At 40.7% G+C, this 18,052-nt stretch overlaps 1 protein-coding gene across 2 annotated transcripts in view; it reads left to right on the top strand.

Moving 5' to 3' along the window:
• Positions 1-18,052, top strand: part of CC2D2A (coiled-coil and C2 domain containing 2A) — a 141,125-nt gene that overhangs the window by 76,155 nt on the left and 46,918 nt on the right. For both annotated transcript variants that reach the window (XM_055086129.1, XM_024119191.3), the window contains 3 exons: positions 2,500-2,677; positions 14,437-14,593; positions 16,636-16,783. In XM_055086129.1, the coding sequence (XP_054942104.1) occupies positions 2,500-2,677; positions 14,437-14,593; positions 16,636-16,783 (483 nt within the window). The remainder of the gene's footprint in view (positions 1-2,499; positions 2,678-14,436; positions 14,594-16,635; positions 16,784-18,052) is intronic.

The following is an 18,052-nucleotide window of genomic DNA, read 5'->3' as shown; positions in this document are numbered from 1 at the left end:
AAATCTCTTGCATTCCTATACACTAATGATGAAAAATCTGAAAGAAAAATTAAGGAAACACTCCCATTTACCACTGCAACAAAAAGAATAAACTACCCAGGAATAAACCTACCTAAGGAGACAAAAGACCTGTATGCAGAAAACTGTAAGACACTGATGAAAGAAATTAAAGATGATACAAATAGATGGAGAGATACACCACACTCTTTCTTGGATTGGAAGAATCAACATTGTGAAAATGACTATACACTCAAAGCAATCTACAGACTCAATGCAATCCCTATGAAATTACCAATGGCATTTTTCACAGAACTAGAACAAAAACTTTCACAATTTGTATGGAAACACAAAAGACCCCGAACAGCCAAAGCAATCTTGAGAAAGAAAAATGGAGCTGCAGGAATCAGGCTCCTGGACTTCAGACTATCCTACAAAACTACATTAATCAAGACAATATGGTACTGGCACAAAAACAGAAATATAGATCAATGGAACAGGATAGAAAGCCCAGAGATAAACCCATGCACATATGGTCACCTTATTTTTGATAAAGGAGACAAGAATGTACAATGGAGAAAAGACAGCCTCTTCAATAAGTGTTGCTGGGAAAATTAGACAGCTACATGTAAAAGAATGAAATTAGAACACTCCCTAACACCATACACAAAAATAAACTCAAAATGGATTAAAGACCTAAATGTAAGGCCAGACACTATAAAACTCTTAGAGGTAAACATCGGCAGAACACTCTAGGACATAAATCACAGCAAGATCCTTTTTGACCCACCTCCTAGGGAAATGGAAATAAAAACAAAAATAAACAAATGGGACCTAATGAAACTTATAACTTTTGCACAGCAAAGGAAACCATAAGCAAGATGAAAAGACAACCCTCAGAATGGGAGAAAATATTTGCAAATGAAGAAACTGACAAAGGAGTAATCTCCAAAATTTACAAGAAGCCCATGCAGCTCAATACCAAAAAAACAAACAACCCAATCCAAAAATGGGCAGAAGATCTAGATAGATATTTCTCCAAAGAAGATATATAGATTGCCAACAAACACATGAAAGAATGCTCAACATCACTAATCACTGGAGAAATGCAAATCAAAACTACAATGAGGTATCACTTCACACCAGTCAGAATGGCCATCATCAAAAAATCTACAAACAATAAATGCTGGAGAGATTGTGGAGAAAAGGGAACCCTCTTGCACTGTTGGTGGGAATGTAAATCGATACAGCCACTATGGAGAACAGTATGGAGGTTCCTTAAAAACCTAAAAATAGAACTATCATATGACCCAGCAATCCCACTACTGGGCATATTCCCTGAGAAAGCCATAATTCAAAAAGAGACGTGCCGCAATGTTCATTGCAGCAATATTTACAATCACCAGGACATGGAAGCAACCTAAGTGTCCATTGACAGATGAATGGATAAAGAAGATGTGGCGCATATATACAATGGAATATTAGCCATAAAAATAAATGAAATTGAGTTATTGAGGTGGATGGACCTAGAGTCTGTCATACAGAGTGAAGTAAGTCAGAAAGAGAAAAACAAATACCGGATGCTAACACATATATATGGAATCAAAAAAAAAATAGTTCTGAAGAACCTAGGGGCAGGACAGGAATAAAGACACAGACGTAGAGAATGGACTTGAGGACACGGGGAGGGGGAAGGGTAAGCTGGGATGAAGTGAGAGTGGCATGGACTTATATACACTACCAAATGTAAAATAGCTAGCTAGTGGGAAGCAGCCACATAACACAGGGATATCAGTTCCGAGACACAAGAGGGAGGAGATATGGGGATATATGTACATGTATAGCTGATTCACTTTGTTATAAAGCAGAAACTAACACACCATTGTAAAGCAATTATACTCCAATATAGATGTTAAAAAAAAAAAAAGAATGATATGCTTGCCTGGATACCTCCTATCTTCTATTGGGATTCAGATGACCTTTAAAAATAAGGAACATTTCTTAATCCCCTGCAGCCAGTGAGCAGTGACTCACCATCGGAAAATGTTAAGAAAAAGCTTGGATCTTGGAAAAGCAGAGTTGACCCAACTGCTACAATATGCTATTATATTTTTAGGTTAAAACATCCTACCCAAACATAAATCACTAGTAGCCTTTATGGTCTGAACTCACTCCATTTAACAAATAATATAATTCTGTTTACTTTAAACTTTGGGATACAAACGTAAGGGTTGTTTGAAATAATTAAGGAGACCGTAGCACAGTGATGCTTTAGCACAGTTCTAAATCCCCTGTGGCCTTTTCAGGGCCTCTTATTTCATATCACACATACTATTATATTAAGCTCTGCAAGACCTATGGCTGCCTTGGTTCAATGAAGGCTAAAGTGACTGAAGCTCCAGCTCCAGTGTATCTTATTCTGGTCAGTGCCCATTTGTCAAACACTCCAGTTATACTTAGTAAATGAATACTCACCCACCAGTGAACGGTCTCATTCTGCAGGGTGGAGGTCTTGCGAAGGGAGGATGTCAAGAGGCGCTCGCTGTATTTAAAGGTGACCTTCAACAACAAGGAAGTGTCCAGGACCGACAGTCGGCCACTTGGGGCTGACTTCCGTGTTCACTTTGGACAGATTTTCAACTTGCAAATATTCAACTGGCCGGAGAGTTTGACACTGCAGGTACATATTTTAATTATACTCACTGTCCCAAGAATTTTTGGTCATCACAGGTGCAAGATGGTTTTAAATCATCCATTGGCTATGCTGGTGTCCTGATAGATTCTCAAGGGGAACAGAAGGTCAGCTCTTCCTGGGCACGTCTTAAGGTCTTGGCAGAAAAGATCTGTTACCCCACTTGGCTCCTAGAAATGCTGGCAGAGTACCTGGCCACAGTGCTCAAGTGTGTGTCTCTAGATGAGGTGGGGGGATGAGGGAGGATGGGGGACAGTAGAGAGGTCTCTGGCTCATTCATCGGAGAACTTCAACGTCACGCCGTACCAAGATCCTAGCATAATATACCAGAGAAATCAACTTCTATAATCACAGGTGGTTATAATGGGGGGTTGGGGTACAGGTGCTAGGATCCCCAAAAATAAATAAAGCTCCCCACTAGCCTAAATGCCACCATTAGCAATATATTTATTTGTGTCTGTTTTAGTTTCTTAAGGCTGCCATAATGAAGCACCACAAACTTGGTGACTTAAGACAACAGCCGTTTATTCTCTCACCGTTCTGGAGGCCCTGAAGTCTGAAATCAAGGTGTCAGTGGGGCTGTGCTCCCTCCAAAAGCTCTAGAGAAGAACCCTTCCCTTCCTCTTCAGCTCCTGGTAACTCCAGGTGTTCCTTGGCTTGTGGTAGCATCACTCCCATCTCTGCTTCCATCTACACATGGCCTTCTCATGTCTGTGTGTCCTTTTTGCCTCTTACAAGGACTCTCTCGTTGGACTTAGGACACCCCCTAATCCAGTATACACTCATCTGGATCTTTAACTAATTACACCTGGAAACACCCTATTTCCAAATAAGGTCACATTCTGTGGTTCCAGGTGGACATGAATTTTTAGAGGACACTATTCAATCTACTACAGTGTCTTAGGCTTGCTGTTCTTATGGCAAAACCTCTCTTATGATGCTGACAGATTCTCTTTTATGATACTAATAGGCATGTTACTTAGGCTTGCAAATATGTGGCACAGGTGCCTTTGTTTGCCATCTACCACCCATGCAGAAATCACTAATCCTCATCCACCACTTGTGCAGAAATTTCTCATTCTTATCCACCACCCTTGCCAGAAATGACAATTGATCATGCCTATTTTCCCCCACTGAGCCTGGATATAACTTCAGAATCCTTCTCAACACTGTACTCCAGGCTGCCACTACCTACTGATTGTAATTGACATTAAGTCTGCAGATACAATTACAGCTATGTAATTATTAAAATATTTAAATACTTCTCTACTGAATAGCAAAGAGTTTCCATCCTGGACCCCCAAAATGCCACCCTGGCCACATAGACCCCACTTCCAAGACCCTCTGGACCTTCTTACAAGGGACCAGTTAAAGGGTATGTCTGAACAAGGTTAATGCCTCCAGGACCCTGTTCCCTTGTACGGTAACAGCTCTTGTGATTGGTTAGCACTTGGCTGTGAGTACTGTTCACCATTTTGAATATCAACCCCTGTCTAGACTCAGGTAGTTGAAAACCTTCTAAACCTGGTAGAGGAAGTTTGAAACAGCTAAGATAGGGGGTTATTTTGACAGTGGGAAGGAAGCACAGTAGAAATGCTCAGAATGAAGTAGGGATGCCAAGAAATGAGATGGTGACCCTGAACGGGTCAGCACTGGGCACCCAAGGTCAACCACCTGGGTTTGGGGCTTTCCAGAGACTGTGGCAATTTTGTCCTTCTCCTTTCATCCCTGATCTGGGGGTGGTGAGGGCTGAGGGTGATCCTCATGTACAAAGCACCTAGCATCATGACTCAGGCCAAATTCCTTTGCTGTGCTGATAACAGCATTGATAGCTACAAAATTGAAAAATGTTTTTCTGGAAAGTTTAGTGCTAGGCTTAGTCTAGTCACTCATATAATTCTGCAAAAACCCATCTGATTTTTAAGAAAATGTCTATGTATTTGGGAACTTAAGAAAAACAGAACGAACTTAACTTTGCTGCTCAACTTAATATGGGTGAGGGGAGAAAGTAAGGAGATTTTGTTAAAGTAAAGAATGATATGAGAAAGGGGATTGAATGCGGAGGTTTGGTGAAAATGTGAGTTTTCCTTAAGCCTGAAAATTCCCTATGAATATCCTTGGGAAAATAATCTCTACATTTCTGCATGATGGGGTGATAGTGCCTGAAGGTGAGAGCAGAGAGTCACCCAGCTCTGCACTGGGAAGGGAAGCTGAGGGCACCTCCAGGTGGATGGCTGGTGGGCTTGCCTGGTACTAACAGCCCTGCCCGTGGTGCCAGGTCCACGCCGACTGTCCATCCCCTCTCCTCTGGAGCCCCTGCTGAGCCTGACTGCCTACGTGGAGGGCTCCTCTTCCTCCGTCCTCTTAGCAAAGTTGGGTCTGAGGGGCTCTGGGATCCTGCTGACTGGGTTTCATCCGATCATCTCTCCCTGTGAGAGGCACCATTATTTGAGTCACTTAACTACGAGGCACCATGGATCCAAAGACACAATCCCATTTCAGATTAGTTGAAATTAGAAAATCTGGTATTCTTTGTACCACTAACACCTGATTAAGAGAGGCCTTTCTTAGCCAAAGATTCTCTGCAGTGCAGAGCCTGAAGGCAGTGTCTTTCTGTTTGCATGGCGAAGGGCTTTGGAACATTTAAAAACCAAATGCCTTTGAGCGGAGGGTCACACCCTGCTGGTTCTGAAGCCCCACATCTTTACTGCTTCCCACATGAACCCTCCTGCCCTGGCCCTGCACACCTGCGTGTGCTTAAGCTACAGTTTAAAGCAAGATTTAACTGCACAGGGAAAACTGTCTAAGTGAAGAGTAAAACTTGATGGAGAAAGTAAACAAACACAAACTCCAAAAGCCAGCTCGATGCTTTGCTGTCACCTGCTCTTCACCATGAGAGGTTGCTGGGGGCCCTTAAGAGTCTTACCTGTTCCACATCCACAGAATAGCAAAGATTTCAGCCACGCAGAGTTTGCCCCCTTGTTTGAGATTCACCCTTGACTCCTCCCCTTCCTCCCCTGCAGAGGAAAAACTGATGATGAGGGAGACCGAGATTCACGTGAGAAGATCAGATAGAGAGCTAGAGGGAGGCCGGGGAGAGCAGCAGACAGAACATGGCAGGTAGGAAGGACTGGGGGCCTCGGAAAGAGACCCTCCCACACTGAAGCTAGTGCGAAGGACAGGAGAGAAGGCCCTGGCATCCGCGTGTCCGGCCTGCGTCCCTGTTGGTTGGTGAGAGCTCAGACCACCTGGCCAGTCTGTGAAACCCTCCCCCACTCTGGGCCATTCTAAATGTTCTGAATTACCATGTAGGAAAGACATCCTCCACCTTCCACTAATGTACCAAGACTTTATTTCACATATATTCTAAAACATAAAGGAAGCCTCCTATACTATCTCCCTTTGACTCTCTTGAATATTAACTTGCTATGGATGTTACAATCAAAACAATCTTTTAAAGTAATGTGAAAAGGGTATTCTCTAAAATATTATGAAATGAATTTTTAAGTAAAAGAAACAAAACTTTATCCTACAATATTAAGAATATACTTGTAAGCTATTATCTTGGCCTTAAGAGCTGAATCATGTCTTCTTTAAAAAATTACAAATTAAAGGAGTCTTGGGTAAGTTCTTAAACTATCCATAAAGATTTGATAACTGATCAAATTACATACCATAATGGCTCAATGGCCTAATTTTTTATAATTGAGTAGTGGTTATAGATGAAATTAATTTAGAGGATATCGTATTTCGACTGTCTAGGAATAGTACTGTGCCATTTGGAAATTTTCCATATAACTGCAAGTTTTGAATTAGGGAAGGTTCAAGGATTACTGGCAACTTCAGGAGGATAAGAAAAATCACCTTAAATGCATCTGTTTATGCCAGTGCTATCAGATTTCTTTAGAGGGTAATGTGTTTCAGAAAATGTTCCAAGATTGTCAGAACTATAATGCATCAGTTGATGACTCAACAACCAAGCCCTGAATCTTGCTTAATTGTTGAAGCCAGCTGAGGGTCTGATACTGAGCCAGGAGTGTAGTGGAGCACTGGAAGCCATGTATAAAGGGAGGTATACACGGCCCTGTCTCAGGGAGCTTTAAATCCAGCTAAGAGATGCGAGAGAGAGACAACTACAAAGAAGCAACGCTCAGCGCAGTACCATACACAGGACTGTTGAAGGGAACAGTGTTGATTGTGATGTTTGACTTCTTGCATGTTTTGAACCACCAGGCTCAGTGTTTCCCAGCCAGGCTTGAAATAGGAATACCAGGGCAGCCCTACAAAGCAGAAGATAAGTCCACAGGCTGGCCCAGAAAGCCAGGAGTGAGGGGATGGGGTTGCGCCTCACAGCGGAAATGGGAGGAAGGAATTAATTAGAGCAACACTGCAGCCTTGAAAGAAGGATTGAAAGGACTTGATGATGGTTTGACTAGAGGGAGTAAAAAGAAAAGGAATCAAAGTTGGCCCCAAGGGAAGGGTGAGATGGGACTTCACAGGATGGGAGCTGGAATGGGACCAGAGCCCTTCCAGAAAGGTCTTGAAAAGGTCTGGCTTCTGAGGTCATTCCAAAATAAATGCTTGGTGGTGTTTCACAAAAATGAAGTTTGATTTAGAAATAAAAAAGCTTTGTGATAATGACCTTCACTTCCTTATCATTCACATCTATAATATCACCCCATATTCATCTTCTTGACTCCCCAAAACTAACAGCTGTTGTGTAATACTGCTGGGTGGCTTTGAAATATCTTAGCATTATTATTTTTTCCTTAGGAAGCAATCCTGTTGAGCTTTCATATTCCCGGCATGCAGATTGAGATAGGGAACTTTTCCTTTTAACCAAGTTGGCAATAACTCGAGTTTCCCCTCCCAGAGCCTCTCCTGATTTCTCTGGCTCTTCTGCAGAATTGCACTCTCCAGGTGGGAAAACCAATCCTATTTGGAGAAGTGTCCTTGATAACCCTCCTGTAGCTCACTGGGACAGGGGGAGAGAAAATAAAGATACCAAAAGGAGACTCCCTCCCAGAAGCTTGGCAGGGAAAGGAAAGAGGGAAATGGATCAGGGGTCTGAAAGGGGACCATGGTTTACTTTAGGGTGTAGTTGACTGGAGCACATTTGTCTGCTGTGGGAAAAGCAGCCAGTCCAGAAAAGATTGATGACTTGGAAAATAAAAAGGAAAGTTGTAGGGGGAGTGGGTGGGAGAAAGGAAGGAAAGAGGGTGGGAGTGTTGAGGGAAGGAATGCCACAGGATACTGGGAAGGGTGGGATCAAGACAGAATAGCATGGTCCTTTGAGTCAAGAGCGATGCCACAAGGGAGGGGGTGGAGGGCTGGCCGTAAGGGGGTTCACCTTCAATGCCCACAGCCTTTTCAGTGAAGGAAGAGAGTCTGTGGGCACAAGAGTAAGGAAGGTTTGATCCGACACTGAAGGGAAATGGGGACATCAACCAAGAGGCAATTAACAGACTGGACGATAACATCACCGGTGGCTGAGATTACAGGGCAAGCCACTTATACCAAATCCAACACCACCATGTGCAAAATATGAAACTGCTGTGTTTTGTTTTGCTGTGTTTTGTTTAGGTTTTACAATAAGAGAAACATGACTTAAGACCATGCAGTATAAACTACTTCACGATGGATTCTTTTTTATCTAAACTTAATGCCCCTACATTTCTAAGGTTTGTCTTATCTATACAGTTCTAAATACTGTTAGCAGGTAAATTTGCACCAGAGTGTTGAGTTAAAGCAGACACCATTCCAAATGCAGGAGAAGTTAATAAGAATCACATAAATAGTTCCAATTTGGTAGCAGTTGATCTAATTGCTATTCTGAATTCAATGCTGCCTTGCATTATACAACAGGAATTTTTGAACAGTTGAACATAAATTATATTTCCTGTCTTGTTTCTTCATTAACGTTCCACCTTCAAACGCACACACACACTCATTTTGCTTAGAGCAGTGCTTCTCAATGGAGATTATGTTGCCCCACCCGGTGCGGGGGGGCCTTTTGCCAATGTCTGGAGACATTTTAATGATCACAAGTGGTGAGGAGCTACTGGCACCTCTAATAAGTCGAGGCCAGGAATGCTGCTAAACATCTTACAATGTACAGTACAGTATATACTGCAACGAAGAATTGTTCAGCCCCAAATGTCAACAGTGCTGAGGTTGAGAATCCCGACTTAGAAAATAAATGAAAATTAAACTTAATTATACAAAAAGTGATTTGCAAATACCTATAAAGCCCAAAGTGCCCATTTTCTGATTTTTAAAAATAGCATTTCATCCTAGCATTAAATAGAACTGCTATTTAAAAAATTAGGGTGTCTTGAAAAGACATGTTAAAGTTTAATTTAAATAAAAGAAATTCTTATTTTACAAAGCTTACTAACATCAACTGGCTACCTTAAAAAAAGTAGGGTAAAAAGTTTAGGAAATTTTTGGATTTTTTTTTTTCTTTTTTTTTTTTTTTGCCTTTGTGGGATGGTATCCATTTTTCCTTATTTTAAAAAAAAGTTGATAATTACCTTCTGAGACAGTAGTCCCAGTCAGCAAACCCTCCATTCCCCCAGAGTCTGTAGTTGCCTCTGTCCTACAGACTCAGCACCGAGACTCTCCAATTCATTTCCTCTCTGACACTAGACAGGAATGTTTTTCTGGAGACGGGGAAACAGACCCTTCCACTGACATCTACCAGAAATGCCCTTTATGTAATAACTGCATGTTTTATTGGCCATCATTAACCGTGGTGACCAGCACAGGCACATCCACAAGGAATTAAAAATCAAAACAGAAGCTCAGAGGCATTTCTTAAGGTTCTTCCACAATAAAATACTTGATCAACTATTAAAGTCTAGCAGGGATGTTTTGCAAAGCCACTGGAGTCAGATAATATAGAAACTTTGTCCTGTGCAGCTGAGTAAACAAACACTGAATTCTATTTTGGAAGGGGATATACGGACTCTGAAAAATATTTGGATTTGTTTTTATTTTTAGATGTGTTTCACACCCTGATTTAGTTGCCCTGGGTGTTGGGCTGTTTGGGAATTCATTAGTCATAGGAGTGGTTAAGAGAGACACAAAGTCAGGGAAGATTTAACTAAATACTAAATACTGCATTTATGTCATCTTGTGAAGCATTTTACAGCATAAATGGTATTTTCTGACTGTTGGTATGGTTTCTATTGCCTTAACTTGAAGGGTTTTATTAGCTCCTTATTTTTTTAAAGCATTTAAGGCTTAATGTAGTTTTTTATTCACCTCCTTGCCTTTGGGTTCCCAGAAATATAGATGATTTAATTATAAATATGGAATATGCCATAAAATTCCTATAAGGCCTCAGAAACCTAATGTCTTCCTTGAAAAAAACTAGTGTGTCTTGAAAAGACATTCTTACAAGTTAAAATTTAAGTTAAATAAAAGAAATTCTTTTGTCATAAAGCTGAATAAAATCAACTGGCCAACAAGATTTAATGAGATATTTGGGAAATGTAATCATGTTTATGAAAGACCTTTGTAAACTTCAAAGTGTTATAAAAACGCACATGAAGGGCTTCCCTGGTGGCGCAGTTTTTGAGAGTCCGCCTGCCGATGCAGGGGACGCGGGTTCGTGCCCCGGTCCGGGAAGATCCCACATGCCGCGGAGCGCCTGCGCGTCCGGAGCCTGTGCTCCGCAACGGGAGAGGCCACAACAGTGAGAGGCCTGAGTACTGCAAAAAAAAAAAAATGCACATGCTTGCTGTCAATTGTATGCCCAAACAAAGAAGGAAAAAACATTTAATGAGCTCATACAGAGGGAAAGAGGCTTTTCATCCATCTCAGCTAAACTGCACCACTGCCTTCCTGCTGAGCTTTGGGTAACATCCTCATTTTACAGTGAGAGCAAAAGTGAGGGGACTGTCATGCCCAAGGTCACACAGCACAGCTGGTAAGTTGCAGTGTCAGGATTCAGTCCCAGACCAGTTGAACCACAAGGCTGCCCAGTCCTGTCCACCACACTGCCCTCCGCAGGCTGTGGGAGGAGCTGACAGTCATGTGGGGAGTAAAACAAGTCAGGTAAAAAAAATCTGAGAGCCATACTACACCCAAGTCTACCAGCTGTTCAGAGAAGACAACAATTCCATTCCACGGATTTATCATCTAACAACTTACTTCTATTAAGAGTTCTATGTTTAACCTTTTGAGGAACTGCCAGATTGCTTTCCAAAGTGGCTGCATTATTTTACATTCCCACCAGCAATGTGTGAGTTTCCATTTTCTCCACATCCTTGCCAACACTTGTTATCATTTGCCTTTTGGATTGCAGACCTCCTTGTAGGTGTGAAATAGTACCTCAGTGTGGTTTTGCTTTGCATTTCCTTGACGGATAATGATGTTGATCATTCATACAAGCATTATTCATAATAGTCAAAAACTGGAAACAACCCAAATACCCATCAAGTAAAATGTGACATAGCCATACAATGGAATATTATTTGGCAATAAAAAAAGAACAAAGTACTGATACATGGTACAACATGGCTGATTCTTTAAAGCATTAAGGATGAAAGCTAAGTGAACGAAGTCATTTACAAAGAATCACAAGGTGTATGAGTCCATTTACTTAAAATGTCCAGAATAGGCAGATCTATAGAGACAGAGTATATTTGTGGTTGCCTAGGGCTGTCAGGAAGGGGAGGTGAAAAGGGAAATAATTGCTAGCGGGTATGAGAGTTTTTTCAGGGTGATGAAATGTTCTGAAATTGATTGTAGTGTTATTTTTCTGGATTTTGTGAGTTTATAGCATTTGTCAGCTTTTTAAAATTTATACTTTGTTGTGATTCGTTCTCATTCTAAATAAATAGTCTCTTCTGTAAAAATAAATAAATAAATAAATTTTGTCCACAAAATCAGAAAAAAAAAAAAAAAACAGTTAACCTGCTCCCGTCTAAATATATTAATTGACAGATGGTAGGTACTGAGCAGTCAAAGGGAAATCAAATAAGATCCTTACTCTCAGGAATCTCACCATCCAGTAAGACAAATGATGCATAAACAATGAATTTCAATAGAGGGGATAAGCATTCCCACAGGGAAATCACAGGGAAAGGTGGTGGCACCTAAGTAAGTATGGGTGGGCATGTGGCAGGTCTCACTCAGTGTCCAGTACAGCAGGGGCACCTTCCAGGGAGGTAAAGCCCCTGCACGAAGTGGGCAGTGCACCCTCACCTTGCTGAGAGACCAAGCCCCTTGAGAGTCTGAGAGGAAGTCAGAGACAGGAAGAGTTCGGTGGTCTTTTGATCACGATGGCCCATGCTGAGGTGATCCTTTAACCTTTGATTGTAGCCATTGTTTTTATAGCACTTCCATGTTTTTTGGTTCTTTCATTCAGATTTTAAATTATCTTTCAGTCATTATTTCTCACCAATCTATTTAAAGTAATTATACTTTATGGATCATGGTTATGGCTTTAAAAGGTTTCTTAGTTGTTTAATCACCTTTCTGATTTTCCTTGACCAAGGAGGAAGATGTAAGAAAAAGTGTACGAGTTTTGAAGTGAAACAGTTGTAGATTCAAATCGCAGCTTTATGATTTAAGAGATGAGGGACTAGGGGAAGTTTCTCCCCTTTGTCGAGCCACACACATCCATAATCTAGAATTGCTGGGTCTGTTATCGTGCTTAATCTTTACCACAAACCGTCCTTCATAGGATTGTGGTTAAGATTAAACGAGATAACAGACGGCTTCATACAAAGGAATGTCTCAGTGAATTAAAATTTGGGGGGAAGTACAAAAAATTTTGAAGAAAAACCCACCATTTTCTTAGACTGAAACTTGATGCTGGTGAGTCCATAATTGAACAGGTCAAACCAAGGTCCCCTGTGCAATAAACAACAACCTGCTACATGTTCTTTAAGGTCTGTGATATTATAAAACGGCAGGCTCTTATGAGAGGTTGAGGTAAGCAAAAAAAATGGCCCTCCTTTCTCCATTAGCGTTCTGAGCCAATAAAAATATAGAGAAAAAGTGTTAAAAAATGTAAAAAGAGAGGGGGATCACCTATAAATTAATAGAAACTTGAGGGACATACCAATCAATTGTAACGTATAGAATAAACTGTGATGTTAATTCAAAGTAATTTTTTGAGACTCTAAAGAGCATTTGAAACTTACTGATATTTGACATTATTAAGGAATTGCTGTGATAATAGTATTGTAATTATGCCTTTTTATAATCCTTCTCTTTTAGAGATACATATTGAAACATTTACAGTAAAATGATGTCTGAGTTCAAAATACTGGTGGAGAGTCAAATGGTTGAGAGTGTAGATAAAACCAGATTGGCCATAAGTTAATGGTAGTTGAAGCTAGGTAGGTGGTGGGTTCATGGTATATTATTCTTCTAAGATTACATATATATGAAATTTTCCCTAAAAGACCTTTTTAATAAGGAAAAAAATATCACCTATCTACTGATAAAGATGAATTTGGAGAGCGTGGCTTAAATGTGCCACTCATGGGCTTTCTGCTGAGCCCCTGAATTAGGCAGGGGTAAGCCCTGAACAATCACAGGTTTCTTGGTGCATCCAGCCTGTTAGAATACCTCACAGTGGTACTGCGTCTGGGGTTTTGAGTTCAGCTCCTATGCAGTCTCTGCTTTGTCTTTGCCCCAGTAGCCCCTCAAAGCTCAATCAGCCATCTTGCAAATGTGAGCTGGTAGATACCAGGGAGATGAAGCCAGGAAAGCAGCCCAGTACAAATCCATCCTCATCCTTATCCTTGGAAACAAATTCATATCACATGCCGTGATACGGGGAGGGTAGGCAGAGAGGGTCCGTAGTGTCATTTTTGCGCATGCAGGTGGCAAATGGAAAGTATTAATCAGAGGGAACTCTATTGCATAGGAAGAAAAACAGGAGTACTTAATTTGTAGAAATAAAAGAGTAAAATCTGCATTTTAGAGAAACGTGTACCAGCCAGAGAGGCCTCATGGGAAGAAAGAATAAGACATAGAAAGGAAACCAGCAGAGCTGTGGAATATTTTATCTTTTACCACAAAAGAAATGACCCAAGAATACAGGGGAAGAATACAAAAGAAATGAACCAAGAATACAGGGAAGCAGAGGGTCCTCCTGAGACTGTATTGTATATTCATAAACTGTGGTTGCCCTGGCAATGGGTCCTTCATCTCATGGTGATGGCATTACAGTAAGACACACCACAGTAATTAGTATCAGAGCTACAGGTGGTCAAGTTAGCTCCATTTTGGGAGAAGGCCTGAGAAGAAGCTGGATAGGATTTCAGCAACTAACAAAGAACTTTGAGAGATTTACCAAATAACAGATTTGAACCTGATACCCTAGAGTACTTCTAGGTGTGGTGCATTTCCTATTGACTTTGAGGTTGGTGCAGATAATAAACCATCTAGTAGCATGTCCATATTGTCCCACCTTTCAACCTGATGGCGTTTCTCTCTGAAATAATCTGAACCAGGAGAAAGAAGAAGCCCATTCTCCAAACTACTGTGTATTAGTTTGACATAGAAACAATTGCAGTTGTGGAGGACAGGGTGCCAACAACGTGACCATAAATAGGGTATAACCTGGTCTCCATGGAGACCATAGCAACACAACTGAACTCTCCACTCTGAGATGGGTGCTCTTGACTAGAACAGTGACCAGCACAGAAAAATGTACTCATTATCTGGGAGTGAGCACCCTTTATTGCTGTTTTTATTTGGCTGTTTCCCTTCCTCAATTTCAGATATATGAAACAGTTGGACACAGTGGTACCACCTTGCTAGCAGAAGTGTTTCTGCCTATTCCTGAAACTACTGTTGTCACTGGAAGAGCTCCCACTGAAGAAGTGGAGTTTAGCAGTAACCAGCATGTGACACTGGACCACGAGGGAGTTGGCAGTGGTATGGAAAGCCTCAATGGCTAATGGATTCATGGTCAAATTTGAACATATCTTTTTTTTCACTTATCAGACAAGCAGACAATTATAAAATTGCTATCAGAAAAATTAGAGCAATAATCATATACAATTTTTGGCAGAGTCATTTTTATATACTATGGGTGGCCAGAAAATTCATATAACTATGCAAGTGTAAAGTAGTTTTACTGTGTGAATTAAGGGCCTTTAGATTGCCTTTGACACCTTAATTCAACTTCTAGGAATCTTTCCTAAGCAAACAATTTGAAATGAAGACAAAACTTTGTGCATAAAAAAAATGGACCTCACAGTGTTATTTGTAAGGTTGAAAAGTTTGAAATAAATAATAGGGAGATTATTAAATAATATTCTCTCTTATCTCCTTCTACAATTCTGATTAAATATATGATGGACCGTCTCACTCTGTCCACCATGTTTTTTAACCTCTCTTTAATATACTTGACATCTCTTTTTTTCACTTTTATATTCTGTGCAATTTCTTTAAGTCAGTCTTCCAAATCATGAATTCACTTTTTGGCTGTGTCCAGTCATTGAAACTCATCACTGCGTTTCTTGTTCCAATGATTATATTCTTCACCTCTGGAAATTCTATTTAGTTTTTTACAATCAGTTCTGACAACGTTTTGTCCTTTTCTGACACTCTCAATCATTTCTTTTATTCATTCATTCATTCATTTATTCTTTAAAACACATTAAAATATTTTTCAATATTCTGTATCTGATCATTCCAACACCTATCTGCTTATTGGTCTGATTCTGATTCTGTTTCCTCACGTGCCTGGTGATTTTTTATTATGAGAGCATATCTGGAACTTTATGTTCAAGAATTCTTTGAGTCTCTAAACTGATCACCAGTCTAAAAGTCTGGAGGCTTAAGCTTTTAGTTCCAGCTCTGCTACTGACAAGGTATGTGACCCTAGTAATCAAGTAACCTCTTTGAATATCATCTTCCTCATTCATAAAATGGATCTAATAATAACACCCTTAACGTCATATAGGGTTATTTTGAAGATCAAGATGGCGTGTTCACCATCTTGATTAAATGCCCTGCACCGAGACATTTTTTATCACTGATATCCAATCAGGGAGGGCCAAATCAGTGAGGCTTGACGGTCGCTACAATAGCTGAGCAATAGCATCTGTGGAGTGGCCAGCGTTTGCCAGGCATGTCTGAGTCTTTCCAAGTTTTACCTCACTTAACATGCTGTTCCTCACTCCAGGCACGCTCTGACCTTAGGGACTTTGCCTTTGTTCCTTCTGCCAAGGACGCTCTTCCACAAGATACCTACATGCCTCACTTGAGTTTTTTTCAGGGCTTTATTCAAAAGTGACTTCTCATGGGCCCTCCCTGGCCACTCTGTCTGAAAGTTCAACCCCTGCCTCCTCCAAACACACATTTTCTATACACCTTCCCTAATTTGTTTCTCTTTTGCATTTATCACTCTCTAACATACTGCCCATGTCTCTTACTTATCTTGCTTATAACCTGTCTCTCCTACTTGAATGTAAACTCCATGAGAACAGAGATTCCTATCAGTTTTGTTTCTTTACTGCTATCTTTGTGACCAGAATAGTGCCAGCATGAAGTAGGAGCTCAAAGAAGTATCTACTGAATGAATGAATAAATGAATGTCTTCACAGTAATCCATAAAAGGGGGTACTATTATGTTCCCTATTTTATACACAATGAAACCAAGGTTCAGAGAAGTTAAGTAATTTGTCCACACAGCTGTTAAGTGGCAGAACCAGAATATACATGCATTTGGTCCCACTCCAAAGTGCATCGTTTATTATAATGCCTACACTCTGCTGTCAAGAGATAGAGCCAGGTGGCCGATGGTGAGCGTCATTCCCTGAAGAAGTTCAGTGATGTTGATTTGAATTATGTGTTCCATCCCCACCACTCCCACCCACTCAGTTCCATTTGTCTACTTTCTGCTTTCTTACTAGTACTGGGCTCACTCCCTCTTTCTAAACAACATCCTATTTAATCTGCCGTTTCCCCAGGAGTACCCTTCTCATTTGAAGCTGATGGTAGCAATCAACTGATTCTAATGACCTCGGGGAAAGTGTCCAACAGTGTGGCATGGGCCATTGGAGAAAATGGGATTCCTTTAATTCCTCCATTGTCACAGCAGAATATTGGATTTAGAAGGTAATGTATGGCTAGAATAAGCTGATGAGCAATGTCAGCATTGGCATGCACAATATCCAGTGGGAAAAAAGCTTGCAATATCACATTCTTTCCTTTTATTGTTATGTGCCAGTATTTTCAGGGTGTTTTTTTTTTTATCAGTAAAGCACTTCACCTTATTTAATCTTCACCAATTAACTGTGAAGTATTCTTTTCCTAGTTTCACAAATGGGGAAAGTGCATAGCACATAGCTGTATATATCAATATTTGGCCCTCAGTAAAGGTTCATTGTGAATGATGATTGGTGTAGAACCTTCTGATTATATGAAAGTCCCTATTCTCAGTCCCCTTCCTTGATTGCTAGCCCTAGGTTTATACTCAGAACAGCAGAAAGGGACTCTGGGCCTCACTAGTTCACTCCAGATGGACGGGCCCTCTCTCCTTGTGGTTGATGTCTGTCCAGGCAGCCTGGACTGTGTCTTGCTTCTGTTCTTCTCTAATAGATGTGTCTTGAGTGGATCATCTTACCACTGTTGTCTCAATTGCCTCCATAAAATAAAAGGACTTATCTTGATCACCAAGAAGACACTTCCCAAGTCAAAGACTGTCATTTTCAACATGTGGAAAAACAGACTGGGGCTGGTTTTGTTCCCTTTACACCCTCTCCATCCAGTGCAAATGCTTGTATCCATGCAATAAAAACAACAAGGCCTTTCTCAGCCAGGACCCTGGAAGCATTTCCAGTGGAGGCTCGTTTATGCCTTTGAATATAAGCCTTTTGCATTTGTCTCATTGAGTTTTATGCTGTAGAAGTTTCCTGGGGATGAAAGCTCCAGCTCCTCAGGAGAGGAGGTAAAACAGTGTGAGTGATGAGAGATGCAGCCCTGTTAATAAAGCCCCAACTCATAGAGGGAACCTACGTCAACATAATAAAGGCCATATATGACAAACCCACAGCAAACATCATTCTTAATGGTGAAAAACTGAAAGCATTTCCTCTAAGATCACGAGCAAGACAAGGATGTCCACTCTCACCACTATTATTCAACATAGTTTTGGAAGTCCTAGCCATGGCAGTCAGAGAAGAAAAAGAAATAAAAGGAATACAAATTGGAAAAGAAGAAGTAAAACTGTCACTCTTTGCAGATGACATGATACTACACACAGAGAATCCTAAAGATGCCACCAGAAAACTACTAGAGCTAATCAATGAATCTGGTAAAGTTGCAGGATACAAAGTTAATGCACAGAAATCTCTTGCATTCCTATACACTAATGATGAAAGATCT

Source organism: Physeter macrocephalus, chromosome 7 (genome assembly GCF_002837175.3).
Source record: "Physeter macrocephalus isolate SW-GA chromosome 7, ASM283717v5, whole genome shotgun sequence".
Lineage (NCBI taxonomy): Eukaryota > Metazoa > Chordata > Mammalia > Artiodactyla > Physeteridae > Physeter > Physeter macrocephalus.
Note: the sequence above shows the minus strand (reverse complement) of the source record. Positions and strands in the feature narration are given on the sequence as shown.